The 16,251-nt window shown below is 41.3% G+C and overlaps 1 protein-coding gene across 1 annotated transcript in view; it reads right to left on the bottom strand.

The window, feature by feature from the left end:
• The window catches only part of DUS2 (dihydrouridine synthase 2), a 44,564-nt gene that overhangs the window by 10,440 nt on the left and 17,873 nt on the right, over positions 1-16,251 (bottom strand). The window contains exons 7-12 of the mRNA XM_075281807.1: positions 14,663-14,710; positions 13,813-13,878; positions 8,660-8,730; positions 4,276-4,362; positions 2,286-2,454; positions 1,101-1,222 (exon numbers count right to left, since the gene is read on the bottom strand). Coding sequence (XP_075137908.1) covers positions 1,101-1,222; positions 2,286-2,454; positions 4,276-4,362; positions 8,660-8,730; positions 13,813-13,878; positions 14,663-14,710 — 563 coding nt within the window. The remainder of the gene's footprint in view (positions 1-1,100; positions 1,223-2,285; positions 2,455-4,275; positions 4,363-8,659; positions 8,731-13,812; positions 13,879-14,662; positions 14,711-16,251) is intronic.

Below are 16,251 nucleotides of genomic sequence, written 5' to 3'. Positions count from 1 at the left end.
ATCAAACATAAAAAAAAAACAAAAAACAAAACACTTGTTCACCTCTCATGGGCTTTGGTGTTACTCCCTGCCGTCTTTGGTGCTTCTGATGGATGTCAGTGACTGTGGAAACTAGGGAGCCACAGATGGAGCCCAGGAGAAGTGGGTATCACTGTTCTTTATGTTGGGCCTCCACTAATTATACTATGAGGTCTCTTCAGACGCCAGAATACAGTAATAGCAATTTTGGAATGGACCTGTTCAGTTTGAACAAAACTGCAAATGTTTTAATAGCCAAACCGAAAAACGATTTGGTTATCCTAAGTGATGTTCAGTTTCCGTTATTTTCCAATTAATTCCCCCCCCCCCCATTAAAGACATGTTAACATGTGGAATTGATCAATGGAGAAACTACACCAGCAATGCTTGTAAATGGAATATAATATGATACATTCACATGCTCTGCAAAATTATTATTCAATAAGAACTCCAAAATTCAATACAACTATTGTTAACTTTTTTTGCATGGGCAAATGGCACTTTGGTCAGCTTTGTCCAAGGGTCAGGAACGGGAGCTTTAATTCCCACCATTTAAGCGGGCTGTATAATCCTGAGCACCCACCATATTTAATTACCGAACATTTGCCGAAATAGAATGGCAGAAGTTTTAAACGTAGTCTATCTCCACTAAAATGACTTCTAAGCCACTTATATGCCATTACAGGGGTGGCTAGTGGTATCTTGCTGCAGAGAGAATAACCTTTCCTTTTCTTTTTGCAAATGAGCTGCTTGGTGCACTCCTGACATGGTACAGTCTGCCAGAGCATTTGTTTTTGTCTGTGGTCACTACACATCACCAGCTGTCAATTTTTATGTTACAGTGGTGGGATGGCAACCACAAATGAATACAGAACTCTGGGACCCCTTATGATCTTAATAATGAATGGGCTGTAGTATTGACTGTATGCTGCACATTGATATTTCCTGCAGAGTGGTGCTCTAAGCGATGAGGTAGTGACAGGAATTGCAGAAGGCCCTGTTCTCTGGGATGAGTTTTATACCTGAGAAAAAAACCTTTAAGATTTCTTTATAAACAAAACAAATTCAGTATTTAAACTCACCAAATATCTAACGTTGACTGCGTTGCATGAAGTTTTCTCCCCAAAGGAGATTCAAGTTGATCTCGCATCATTTGGCATAGGCAGTATTTAGTGTTGGTGTAGTGATTGTTATATCTAACTGCCTGTTTAGAGATAATATAATAAAATATGATTTATAACATAAAACAATAACAGAAACAATCAACAAAAGAAGGAAAAAAGATAATATTCTACTAAAGAGTGTCTCTTCACTCTTTATTAGAGATGAGCAAACACTGTTCGGATCAGCCAACCCGAACAGCACGCTCCCATAGAAATGAATGGAAGCACCTGTGACGCCGGCCGGCCGCCGGCAAAGCCAGCGTCACAGGTGCTTCCATTCATTTCTATGGGAGCGTGCTGTTCGGATCGGCTGGTCCGAACAGTGTTCGCTCATCTCTACTCTTTATTAGACTGGGTTCACACCAGCGCGGGCATTCCGTTCCGCATTTTTCGCCCTTTTCGGGCAGAAACCCGGCGGACACCATTATAGTCTATGGTCTATAGGTCCACGCGTAAACACTTTTTTTTTTTTTTTTTTTTAAGAGGATTAGGTTTCAGTTTGGAGGGTCCCAAAAATTCTCTACTGATTCACTTCTAAATACATCTCTATAGCATTGAGAGCAATGTTTTATTTCTTACAGCGAAGGCTCTGTGTACAGCCACAGCTATTCACTTGAATGGAAGTAAAGTTGCTGTAGTTTGGCACCAATCAGTATACCATGGACAGAGCATTCTGCCTCTAGCTCAGAAGGATACTGTCCGTGGTGAGCTCCATGCAGGAGAACAAATCCCACCCCATGTGTGAGACCTTGATGACATTTGGCAGCACTGTAAGTGACCGTCTGCTTCACCCCAAGTGTGAGAAGGAGCGCTATCGGAAGTCCTTCCTCCCAACCGCGATCAGGTTGTATAATGTACATCAGACCAAGAGAACTAAATGATCCTACAGTCTTCCTTCTTTCTTTCTTCTGTTCCTTAGCTGCTATGGACTCCTAGTATATCTTCTCTTCGCAGCATATGTGTGTCTACTTCTGTAATATATTACTGTGTATTATCCTGTATCTTTATTACTATGCTGCTGTAACATACTGAAATTTCCCCACTGTGGCACTATTAAAGGATTATCTTATCTTATTATACAGTATCAGACACAAAAACACTCACATGTCTTATATAATCCTGCATGACATGTTCTAGAGGCAGCAAGCCTTCTCTTCTGAAAATCGAAGGATTCCACATGGCTGCTCGCGCCACCATAACAGACGATGTATTTGTGACAGATCGAAATGCTTCTATGTCTTGAAACTCCCGTATAAGTTCTTGTGAGCCGCCACTTAAATGAAAATAGATGTAGTTATATCTGAATGCCATCATCACACCAAAGACAACCTACTATTACAGAACACAGTTTACAGTCAGGAACCCAAGGCACCACACATGTTGCTCTAATTCATGGACAACCCCTTTAAGTATCTGATTGCTTTCTGGAGTTCCACAATTTTTATCCTCCTTCTTCTCATGCTTGATAAATCTTAACATGCAAAAAACAGAGTTAATAATTTTTCGCCTCAGCTGTCATGTTTTTTTCTTCTAACTTTATTTTAACATGTCACCTAGTAACAGGCAGTTTTGATATGCATGTGAATTCAACCCACGGTTGATAGATGTCATAGAGCACTGCTGCTTACTGAATGTCGAGTCCCGTGAAGATGAGGAATGTGTATATGTGTCCTATTCAGTTTGTTCATAGAAGTATTACAGAGGACTGACTGATCTATGGACTATACTATTCTGCAGTGTAGAGACAGTGGTTTCCAACTGGTATAAGATAGTTTTGTGAGCACAATTTTAGATACATATATTAGAAAACTGCACAATTTCATATTACATAATCAGATAAACTGAAAAAAAAAAAAAAAAGTGGACAATCCCTTTAATCCTTATATGACACTAATGAGAAGTGCCTCTCCTGTAGTGGCAATTATACATGGTGAGAATGTAATTATAGAATCACAGTGGCAGTGCAGGTCCTATGACCTACAGGATTGGGCCACCAATGACAGTTGTCAACCTACAGGCATAGTTACAATATATGGTTTGCACTCTGGAATTCAAATAACAAGGGACATGTGGTCTGGATGCAATCCACAAGACAATCATATAAAAATACCGTTGATTTCTGTTTCCGTATAGCGGTTGTCGCTGCTTTCCCCTCTCCACCTCTTTTCTCTTTTTTGCTCTCCTACATGTGGCCTGGATTTGGCCTGTTTTTGTTATTTTGTTTCCCTTATTTTTGTGATCACGCGGCCCATTTGGTTTTTCAAGTTGCGGGGTTGGGGGCCCTCCCCCCCTCCCCATTTATACTGTTTGGGGCCTGCGTGCCTGATTTGTCAACCCTTGTTTTTCTCTTGTATCTCATTCTGTTCAATTGTAAAAATTTCAATAAAACCCGATTATACATAAAAAATACCGTTGCACTCTTCTTTGAAAAACAAGTAAATATAGTGCAGAATCTGAAAACAGAGAGTGTGACTGTAATGCTGATAACTCAGCCTAGGCTAAGGGCTCGTTCACAACTGCGCCCCATCTCCGTTCTGCAGGTTTCTGTTTCCTGCACAAAACAGAGGCAGGAGACGGAAACCTGTAGAACTCTTTCTCACTCATTCATTTGAATGGGTGAGAAAGCTGTGCGGCGGTGAGCGTTTTATGCTCTCCGCCATGAAACCGGGTTTTTTAATCCAGACACAGAGTTGGACATGCAGTACTCTGTCTGTATTAAAAAAAAACGGTTTCGCGGCGGAGAGCATAAAACGCTCACGGCCGGACCCGGTCTGTGGTTTCCGTCTTCTTGCATGCAGAAGACGGAAAACACAGAACGGAGTACCGAACGCAGGTGTGAACCTAGCGTAAGGCTTTATTATCAGTGAAACTGGAGTTCCCATGCACTCTAATGTCCTGCAACCCATGAGTGATATATGTGGAGTGGCGTCTCTTTTGTCGGCACCATTATAGCCTAGACAGCAAGAATACTATCATTCATTCACAGCAAATATCTTTAAAATGGCGCAGAAAATATATTAGAATGCTGTATAACATTTGATTTATACAGTAAATAAGCATTTTTAATCTAAAACTAGTCCGTTCTTTTACTTACTTGGCAATAACTGGAATAGACACAGCCTCAGATATTGCTTTGATGAACTCACAATGGACAGGATGTTGAGGTCTTTCCTCTTTTTTCCTTTAAGCAAACAGAAAAGATAATAGAAAAAAAAAATCCATCATAAACAGTTTGTGTGAACATACCACAAGTTTCTTGCAGCTGAAAAAAATATGTTTAAAATCACCTACAGGAATTAGGAAACTTTTTTTTTTTTTTTTTACACGTTTCTGCTGCAGCACACTGCATAGACATGGCAACTTCACTTTAAAAAAAAAAAACATTAGTGGAGTTTGATACCTTTCATTAATACTTTAAATTCTTTTTGTATGTTATTAAACTATGGAATAAGAAAGGGCTCACTGATGTTTACAATTAAGTCCATCAAGTTCAGGATATGGGAAAGGGCAAAAAGGCATCTATTCTTTTCTTGAAGCGGTCAGCTGTGACCCGCTCCTGGGGTAGGCTGTTCCAAAGATTCACTGTCCTTACAGTTAAGAAGCCTTGTTGGCTCTGTAGAAACCTTTTTTCTCCAGACGGAGAGAGTGCCCCCTTGTCTTTTGAGAGCATTTCACATGGAACAGCTTTTCCCCATATTTCTTGTATGGGTCATTTATATATTTATACAGGTTTATCATATCTCTCCTTAAACGTCTCTTCTCCAGACTAAACAGAGTTAACTCCTTTAGTCTTTCCTCATAATTGAAATCCTCCATGCCTTTTATCAGTTTTGTGGCCCTCTGTTGAACCTTTTCCAACTCTGGGACATCCTTTATATGTACTGGTGCCCAGAACTGAAATGCTGTTCAAGACCCCTAGCGGATCTAATAAATGTATAAAAAAAAAAAGAAAAAAAAAAAAAAAAAAGTGAAAATAAGATATATAAAAATGTAAAAATATTAGGGGTATTCCCATCTCAGTCTATATCTATTTATACTGGTGGCTTATGTAAATTGAAGACTTTCCTAAATATATTGCTTTAGAAATGCTGATTTGTTTTCCTGTTATGTGTTACCCGTTAACTATTACTTCTATTGTTTACACACCATTTCGATATACGCGTGACCTGTGTGATAGGACAAGTGACATTACTCACTGATCTCACTGTTATCTACAGCTCTGCCAGCAGGACAATCAAGTTAGCTAATTGCAGTTTGCTGATATAGCCCTGTCTGTTATCTCTCAATGTAAAACACACAGATAACACTGAAGTCTTCTACAAGCATGTGCATATCATCCGATCTGCATTTACCGTATTTTACGGACTATAAGGCGCACTGGACTATAAGGCGCATTGCCCATGAGCGCCTTATAGTCCGTCTCGGTTCATATATAAGGCGCACCGGACTATAAGGCGCAGTCCGGTGCGCCTTATATGTTATTGAAAGCGGCGGCACGCAGACTTTGCCAGCGGCCGCTTAACCCCCCGCGTGCCAGCCGCTTCTATTGGAAGCGCTCGGCAGGCGAGGAGTTAAAGGGGCTCTATCAGCAAAATCATGCTGATAGAGCCCAACCGTAAAAGTTATATTAAACTAAAACCCCCCCCCCCCGTTTTAAAATAAACCCTGAAACAGAATGTGAAACTTACCGAACGGTGCAGGGTGGGCGGGCATTCAGGCCTCCTCTTCCTCCGATGTTCCGTCCTTCTCCTCCGGCGCTCGCGAACTGATAATGGCCTGGGCGCATGCGCAGAAGCCGTAGTAGAAGTATTATGATATTGCGCATGCGCCCAGGCCATTATCAGTTCGCGAGCGCCGGAGGAAGTGGTCAGGACATCGGAGGAAGAGGAGGCCTGAATGCCCGCCCACCCTGCACCGTTCGGTAAGTTTCACATTCTGTTTCAGGGTTTTATTTTAAAACGGGGGGGGTAGTTTAATATAACTTTTAAGGGTGCATTCACACTACGGAACGCCAGCGTGTATCACAGCCGTACACGCCGGCGTTACAGCAGGGCTGCCGGACACTTCCCATTCATTTCTATGGGAGCCGGCATACGAGCGCTCCCCATAGAAATGAATGGACTGCTTTTTTCCATTAATTTCTATGGGGAGTGCTCGCATGCCGGCTCCCATAGAAATGAATGGGAAGTGTCCGGCAGCCCTGCTGTAACGCCGGCGTGTACGGCTGTGATACACGCTGGCGTTCCGTAGTGTGAATGCACCCTTACAGTGCCTTTTATGTATGTATGGAAGCGGCACACAGACTATGCCGCCGCTTCCATCCATATATAAGGCGCACCGGACTATAAGGCGCACTTACGATTTCTGAGGAAATCGTAGGTTTTTATGTGCGCCTTATAGTCCGGAAAATACGGTATATTAGATTGCTAGTAATCATAAGTATTGTGATACTTCATAGTGTCCTGTTCAGCACGCTGGGAGGGAAGGAGGGAATACAGAAAGTGAGAAGGCGGCAAAGCAGCTGAAACAAGGAGATGGGGAAACCCCTGTAAAAGTTTAAATCCCCCCTTTCCCTAGAACACATATAAAAGTACTTAAAATTAAATAAAAAGTGACCAAAGCAATAACAATTCCCCAAAATTCCCTAAAAAAGAAGACCTGGTCCCCCCAAAAAAGATGCCCTATGCATCACTGTACATGGAAGTTATGGATGTCAGAATATGGCGACTTTAGAAAAAAAAAAAACAGAGGAGAGTAGTAAGTGGAAGATCGATTAGTAGAGAATTTCAGTACCAAGATGAGAATATATAAGAATGACATTAAAGGCGTTTGGTGTTTCATCAATGAGAAAAAGATGATTCTGGAGTCATTTTTTCAGGTGCAGGTGACATGAATATGAATATGTGGGGTGACAGGTCTGAGTCAAATATAACACCCGAGACAGCACGCAAGCTGCTTGGACTAAAGACTGAAATGGAGATGTTTGGTTTAGATAGGTTAGTAGATGGCGGAAACATAAGAAGTTGAGTTTTGAAAAACTGAGTTTCATATGTAAAGAAGATGTGATGGTAACAAAGATTTAAGATGATACTGAAAGCCAAAGCTGTTTATGGTTTGTGTAATACGGTGTGTAGAAGGAAAAAAGGGGACCAAGGACTGAATCGTGATGAACGGAATACCAACAGCAAGGGTAAGCAGAGCAAAAGTATGTTTTTGGTAACCTTTTGAGTACTGACATATGTGACAGATGCTTGCACATTTAGGCATCGTGGCGTTTACCGCCCGTGGGGCCCTGGTCTTAGATAGACTTTACGTTTTGAAGACACAATTGAGTTTTTGTTGCTGTTTTGTGCAGATTATTATTATTATTTTTTTTTTTAAATCTAAGTCAGGAGTGGATACAGACTGAAGGAGAAGATTAAATCCTTCCATTATATAGTCCTACCTATCAGTCCATTTCTGAGGGAAAATGATTAAGACTGGTATTTCCTATTAATTCCCTACTGGTGCAAGCTGTACCTGATATAAGAGACCCCAGCCTTTTAATTATCAACGTATATATTTTTGTATAACAAGCCAGTTTCTGGGAGCACCATAGTGACATATAAGGTCGGGTTCAAACGGAGTATTATGGCACGTAATGTGGTACGTAGACGGCGCGGGAGCTTTTGCGGGCCGTATATGCTCCAATTGTTTTCAATGGGAGCCGGTACCGTATACGCGGTGCTATTTTACCCGCAAAAGCTCCCGCGCCGTCTACGTACCACATTACGTGCCATAATACTCCGTGTGAACCCGGCCTTAAACTGCATTCTGGCAGCCTAAGGGTAAGTTCACACAGAGTTTTTTGGTCTGGATTTTGATGCGGGAATCCGCCTCAAAGTGAAGTACAGCCTGAAGTGCACCGGCATCCAGTCGTGGCATTCTGCTCTGGATTAGGCCCAAATGAATGGGCCTAGTCCGGAGGGAATGCTGTGCCGCGGATTCTGTGACTGATTCAGCTGCGGAATCCGTGGCAAGATAGGGCAGCTCGCTTCTTTTTTTTGGCAAGTGTGAAAAAAACGCTAGTGGGGAATAAAGTAGTGAACACCTCCTATTGAAGTCAATAGGAGGCGTTTTTTGGAGCTGGATTCTGAGGAGGATTCCGCTTCAAAATCCGGCCAAAAAAACAATGTGAACTCAGCTTTAGAGTCCTGTGTTTAAATGCAGCCAAGGATAACATGCATCTTGTTTGCTAGGGTTTCCACTGGGGACTTCTGTTCCCTAGTTGGGACAGTGAATGATGAAAATATCTGTAAAGGCTCAGCTTGTGTCCATCATAGAACGGATCAGATGGTGTCCAGAGGAAGGGAAAGACAGGTGTGAACCTAACGTTAGGTAAAACTATAAGTCAATTTAAAACCAGCAGAAGTAAAAACAAAACAAAAACCTAACAATGTAAAACAGGCAATATATCGCAATTAAATAAAAAGATCTACCTTCCATGAACTGCAATAGCTGCAACACCACATCTCTCAATTCTCTTCACCAAGTTGACAGTTTCTTCAAGCTAAAAAATATATGTGGAGGAGAATGAAATAAATATATAATGTGAGTTGAGCATATGATGGACATTATAGAATTTAGAGTATCAGTAAAGACTGTTAGTTGTCCACCTATGTGCATTTTGTGTTGTAACTGTTAAATGGCACTCTATACATTCTTTCCTTCTGAGAGCAACTGTAGGGTCCCAACTCAGGGGCATAAATAAAAGCTCACAGGCAAAAGTACAAAAGCCCCCACTGCAACTTTTTGTTACAACTACCAGCCACACCCATCTATACATTTTAGTATTCACATGACCTTTTCTTTTATAGCTGTACACTGGTGTGAACCTAGTGTCAGTGGCACAACTAGTGCACAGAAATAATTACACTACATCAGATATAAACATGTGAATGTCCCAGGAATCTTATAATCCTGCTATGTGGGGGGATGCATATCTTTTCTGTGGTCATTACATGGGAACAGGGTTTTCAGCCCCCAGCATTAGAAAGAAAGGTTCAGTTTTGTATCTTAGATGACAATAAAAATCTATGATCTTTACACCAGCTTTTTTTTATTTTATTTTATAATTGCGCTCCTTTGTTCTTGTTTTTAGTTTCTTATTAAAAACACTTCTCTCCTGAACCTTTTTTTATATTTTTAATATGTTTATATAAGATAGCTTCTGGAGATCAACCAGCTCTCTATCCTAAGGGCTCATTCACACGAGCACAGAGGGGGTGGATTATGGCGCAGAATCCACATCAAAATCCGACCCCTCACAATGGTGGTCCATGAAGACCGCTAGCGTTTTTTTTTTTTTTTTTTTTTTTTAGTGTTTACCGCTAGCGGCAACATGCTAGAAGAAAAAAGAAGCGAGCTGCCCTTTCTTCAGGCGGATTCCACCTCGCGGCAGCACCCTCCGTTCCAGGCCCATTCATTTGTGCCTAATCCGGAGCAGAAAGCCGCAACGGGATGCCGTGAACTGCACCTGCATCCGTTGCGGTTGCCGCAACGGAATATGCACACGCAGATTTACGTGTGAACTATGCCTTACAGAAAGACAATTTAAAGACAATAAAACTTACACACTGCTCAGCTGCAAATTAATTATGGACTCCCCCTCTAAGAACATTCTGTTGCTTTTTTCATTTATTTGTTACACCCCTGATCTATTTTTTTTATGTATATATTTGTGTTTTTTTTGTTTTTTTTTAATTTTGTTATGCCATGTCTGAAGGAGACCCAGGTAGTCTCACAGGTTGCTTCATAACAGCATTTATCTCAGTTAGCCATTTACAGAATCAGGGTAGTTTGTTAATGTTCGGCAACTTTTTTCACATTTTACATTTCTGCTTTCCAGAATTCCAGAATTCATAACTTTTTTTTTTTGCTGTCAACATAACCAAGTGGGGGCTTATTCTTTGTGTATCGACCTGTACTTTAATTGTGCACCATTTTGGGGTACATATAACATTTTGATTAGCTCACAATTCTATCACAATTTAAATAAATAAATATATATATATATATATATATAAAAGGAAAATGTTCGTTGTTGTACCGTGTTAGCCAGTGGATTTCAGATCTAAGAGAGAAAGGCGCATACATGAATATAAATTTATGTCACTGTTTCAGACACTAGAGTGTGGGCTTAATGCATCACAGGGGTTCATGTCTTTTTACAGTTACGTGTGAACTGATAAGGACCTGTAAGTGTTTAGATTGTCTCCACCAATTACCACATTGTCTCCAGCAAATGTCTCCACCAATTGCTTACATTGTCTCACCAACTACTAACAACCCCCCCCTCCCCTCCTGAAATCTAACACCCTTTGTGCCTACTCTGTGTATATATATATATATGCATCCTTCAAAAATGTTTTTAAATTTGCTTTGACAAAGGAGCCTCTGCGCTTCGAAACGTTAGCCATTTGTCATCATTATGAGTTAGCCATTAAAAAGGTATCAACTACTGAAGATCACCAAGCTTTCGTGTTTATATATATATATATATATATATATATATATATATATATATATATATATATATACACACACACACACATATATATACACAAACACATACATCTAGATATATAATAAATAATAATAATAACAACAACAACAACATAGTAATATTTAAATATCTTTGCATTTTGTTTTTATGGTGCTCATAACTTTGCATTGGTAGGTCATTACGTTTACAGTAATATCATAGGTTTTACCACTTTTACAAATAAGCATACAGTCAGAGATCAGGCTGCCTAACACGACACTGCGGATATTTCAACTTTTGTTGAAAACTCAGCTACCCTTTAACTGCAAAATTGCTATTCCGTTTCCCTTATCGACACAAAAAAAAAATTGCTTCAGTAAATACTTGTAACCCCCCATGAAAAATTCGAGGGAATTTTTCTTATAACTCTTAGAATATTCTGGTCCTATCAGCACTGATGGGACAGATTCAGTCAGTAACACACCACCAACTGGGACCAGGCACTTTTCAATTTTTTCCGCACATTTCTGAGTTCACTGAGTTTTTTGGTCAGGAATTTGGTAAGGAATCCGCCTCAAAATCAGTCTCTAAAAAAAACCTCCCAATACAGTTCTATTGGCAGGCGTCTTTGGAGGCTGATTTTGACGCGAATTCCTGACCAAAAAACTATGTGTGAACTCGGCCTTATAGAAATTTACATTACATAGGTAATGTACAACATAGAGTTCTATGAAAAGATGCTCAAAATTGTTATTTTATGGGGAATGCAAGTTAGTAAAGCAGGCATGTCAGGAGTGTTGACAAATAGAGATGAGCGAACACTAAAATGTTCGAGGTTCGAAATTCGATTCGAACAGCCGCTCACTGTTCGAGTGTTCGAATGGGTTTCGAACCCCATTATAGTCTATGGGGAACATAAACTCGTTAAGGGGGAAACCCAAATTCGTGTCTGGAGGGTCACCAAGTCCACTATGACACCCCAGGAAATGATACCAACACCCTGGAATGACACTGGGACAGCAGGGGAAGCATGTCTGGGGGCATAAAAGTCACTTTATTTCATGGAAATCCCTGTCAGTTTGCGATTTTCGCAAGCTAACTTTTCCCCATAGAAATGCATTGGCCAGTGCTGATTGGCCAGAGTACGGAACTCGACCAATCAGCGCTGGCTCTGCTGGAGGAGGCGGAGTCTAAGATCGCTCCACACCAGTCTCCATTCAGGTCCGACCTTAGACTCCGCCTCCTCCGGCAGAGCCAGCGCTGATTGGCCGAAGGCTGGCCAATGCATTCCTATGCGAATGCAGAGACTTAGCAGTGCTGAGTCAGTTTTGCTCAACTACACATCTGATGCACACTCGGCACTGCTACATCAGATGTAGCAATCTGATGTAGCAGAGCCGAGGGTGCACTAGAACCCCTGTGCAAACTCAGTTCACGCTAATAGAATGCATTGGCCAGCGCTGATTGGCCAATGCATTCTATTAGCCCGATGAAGTAGAGCTGAATGTGTGTGTTAAGCACACACATTCAGCACTGCTTCATCACGCCAATACAATGCATTAGCCAGTGCTGATTGGCCAGAGTACGGAATTCGGCCAATCAGCGCTGGCTCTGCTGGAGGAGGCGGAGTCTAAGGTCGGACCTGAATGGAGACTGGTGTGGAGCGATCTTAGACTCCGCCTCCTCCAGCAGAGCCAGCGCTGATTGGCCGAATTCCGTACTCTGGCCAATCAGCGCTGGCCAATGCATTCTATTAGCCCGATGAAGTAGAGCTGAATGCACACACATTCAGCACTGCTTCATCACGCCAATACAATGCATTAGCCAGTGCTGATTGGCCAGAGTACGGAATTCGGCCAATCAGCGCTGGCTCTGCTGGAGGAGGCGGAGTCTAAGGTCGGACCTGAATGGAGACTGGTGTGGAGCGATCTTAGACTCCGCCTTCTCCAGCAGAGCCAGCGCTGATTGGCCGAATTCCGTACTCTGGCCAATCAGCGCTGGCCAATGCATTCTATTAGCTTGATGAAGCAGAGTGTGCACAAGGGTTCAAGCGCACCCTCGGCTCTGATGTAGCAGAGCCGAGGGTGCACAAGGGTTCAAGCGCACCCTCGGCTCTGATGTAGCAGAGCCGAGGCTGCACAAGGGTTCAAGTGCACCCTCGGCTCTCCTACCCTTGTGCAGCCTCAGCTCTGCTACATCAGAGCCGAGGGTGCGCTTGAACCCTTGTGCACACTCTGCTTCATCAAGCTAATAGAATGCATTGGCCAGCACTGATTGGCCAGAGTACGGAATTCGGCCAATCAGCGCTGGCCAATGCATCCCTATGGGAAAAAGTTTATCTCACAAAAATCACAATTACACACCCGATAGAGCCCCAAAAAGTTATTTTTAATAACATTCCCCCCTAAATAAAGGTTATCCCTAGCTATCCCTGCCTGTACAGCTATCCCTGTCTCATAGTCACAAAGTTCACATTCTCATATGACCCGGATTTGAAATCCACTATTCGTCTAAAATGGAGGTCACCTGATTTCGGCAGCCAATGACTTTTTCCAATTTTTTTCAATGCCCCCGGTGTCGTAGTTCCTGTCCCACCTCCCCTGCGCTGTTATTGGTGCAAAAAAGGCGCCAGGGAAGGTGGGAGGGGAATCGAATTTTGGCGCACTTTACCACGTGGTGTTCGATTCGATTCGAACATGGCGAACACCCTGATATCCGATCGAACATGTGTTCGATAGAACACTGTTCGCTCATCTCTATTGACAAATCTTCTTTAGGCTAAGGACCCACATTGTGTGGCGCAGCCAAAAAGCAATGCGGGAAAAACAGTGACTGAAAAGAATCACGGTTTTTCCTTCAGCACTTTTCACAGAAAGACTGCAGAGTTTTCCTCGGCAGACTTCCTGCTTCATTGTAACTATATGGAAAACGTCAGCAATTCCATAGGTATAATTGATATGCTGAGATTTACAAAAAATAAAAAATAAAAGATTTTTGCAGTGCAGAAGGGTAATACAGACTAATGTCATGGCTAACCAACACTTTTACTGAAATTTAGAAAATGAAGAATGTGCCAAACACAGTGGTGGAGTATGGCAAAGCTCTTACGGTAGGAAGGATACGGATTTTACACGTCACTGGCTTGGAAATTCCATTCACTAATGTTTTTAATATCTGTGGAAAAATGAAGAGATTAATCTAGATGTAATACAGCCATCCCAAATACATACAGTGAAATGAAAAAATTACACACTTTTTATTGTATTTACTCCAATGCTCCCTGAAATCCCCCTTTCCCCTAGGATGTGATCATATTTTACACGTTGAGCTACCTGCAAATTAGTTTTCTTCCTTCTGAAGGAAAGATATCTGGTGTGGATAATATGAGATAATTTTCTTTCTTCTAGAGAAGAGCCTGAAGTAAATATCTTAAACAAGAAGTAATATTTTTTTTATATGACTATTTTTGTATGTCCTACTCAAATGTAATATAGGTTTTCATTGCTTCAAGAACTACTTTTCTCTCTGCATGATTCGTGCGGACACCGCTCGAAAAACACATGGACCCCATTATAGTTCATGAGGTCCATGAGCTTTCTTTGCAGACCGCTTTTGGGAAATCTGCTTGGGGATCCCCTGAACGAAATACTGAACACAGATGTGAACCAGGCCTTACATGAAGGTGGACATGGCTATTGATAATCCACTGAGACACATTTATTTGCATTCTCTTTAATAAAACATTCACTTTAAATCAAAATTTCATGAAGATGCCTGTTCATATACTGTACCAGGTGGCATTCTGACAATGCTGCATGTGTCTACTTAAAGAAAATATATAGGTATGGGGGGGTTAAGCATGATTTTTTTAATGTTATTTGTCCATCTTAAAAATCCATTGCAAAATTTCTGGAGACCCCTGGCAGCGAAAGGATTAAAAGTGTCTGATATTACTTACTTTCTCGATTTTTTCTGGATTTGATAGAAGGGCTGCTCCCATGCCACCCTAAAGCAAGAACAATTTCATAGAAAGTGTCACTTTTAATGACCAGATTTTACTGTACAGACATATCACACACCAGTTAGGCTGCACTAAAGCGTAGTAGTTACAACTGCAGCAGAAATGTCACCTTCATTTTAACACATTAAAGCATAACTGTCATTTCACCTTTTTTTTTTTGCTATCGTTTAAGAAGATTAATTAACCTTTTATACTTCATTTTAGTGGAAAACAAGTTCCAAAGTTGCCAGTATATTCACATACTGGTATGGTCTGGGGATCTTTGACCATGGACTGGCCCCTGACTGATAACCTCCCAGTCAAGTGTAAGGGAAAACACAAAAGAAAAACAAAGACAAGAGTAATGAGCTGTTTGGAATATCTAGTGTGTGATATCCCTAAACCCTGCCTTGCACACTAGAAGTAGCCGTGGGCCCGATTAATCTGAGTGGGCATGAACACAGCCGGAGAAATAACTCACCTATAAGTGAAACAGAAAACCCTGACTTGTTTAATATTTATGAAGCAGAGGTAAGATACAGAAAAAGCCACCTTTCCCACGAGATTACATATGAAGATTCCTGTGCTGGCACTGATCTTTCCTCTTAGATCTGGCTGACACTCTTTATGATCATCACAGGTACTTGTTTCTCTCATTCTTTAAATTCGTACCCTCCTAGTTGTGGGCCGAACGATTTTGCTCGTACCCCTCCTCCTTCCCCCTCCCCCTTTTTTTTTCTTCTTTCTTACTCTCTCTCCCTTTCTCTCTTCTTTCTCCATTCTTTTTACTTTTCCACTGCTTTATTATTAGCCCTTCCAGGGTTCCCCTGGTGGCCTAGTGTTGTTTCTTGTTTATATGGATGTTTGTTTTCCTGTGCCTACTTATGTCCCTTTATGCTTTCGGGGCGTGTTGAGCCCTGACGTATGTTATTGTCTGTTTTTTCTTGAAAAATTTTCAATAAAAACTTTGAATAGAAAAAAAACAAAACAAAAACTAAAAAAAAAACCTGACTAACGGTGAATATGAGGAACACAAAGTATAGAGCAGTAAATAAACGTGAAACAGAAAACTGACACTATGCAAAGGGATAGGATAAACAGAACTTAGTATCACACACAAAAAAACCCTACAAAAGGTCCAAACATCCAAACAGTAAAAAGACTAGGGTTCACTGCACCCAAAACAACTATGTTTGAGCAGGAGTATACAGATGTCAGGAAGGGGTTAAAAACTACAACCGTTAAAGCAGTTTCTCTCAAAGTCCCCCCTTGTGGGCGCCGCAGAAGGCCTACAGGGGGCGGTCAAGGGCCCAGAGAAAATTTGGGGGTCTTGAAGTGGTTTAGGAGACAATGGCTGATTTGTATTTTTCTAATATTTTAAACTAAAATCGAAACCTACCTACTACACTACATCAATTATTTTGTTCTTATTCCGGCCCTGTTTGATTGTATAAAATAAATAATGTATCATGGCTTTCGTAGGTAGGCTGTGAGCAATCACGTTTTAAAAAGTTTTTGTTAAACAACACGATTTGTGCAATCCTGTA

This window comes from Leptodactylus fuscus, chromosome 7 (assembly GCF_031893055.1).
Source record: "Leptodactylus fuscus isolate aLepFus1 chromosome 7, aLepFus1.hap2, whole genome shotgun sequence".
Taxonomy (NCBI): domain Eukaryota; kingdom Metazoa; phylum Chordata; class Amphibia; order Anura; family Leptodactylidae; genus Leptodactylus; species Leptodactylus fuscus.
The sequence above is the reverse complement of the archived record's forward strand: the minus strand, read 5'-3'. Positions and strand labels throughout refer to the sequence as shown.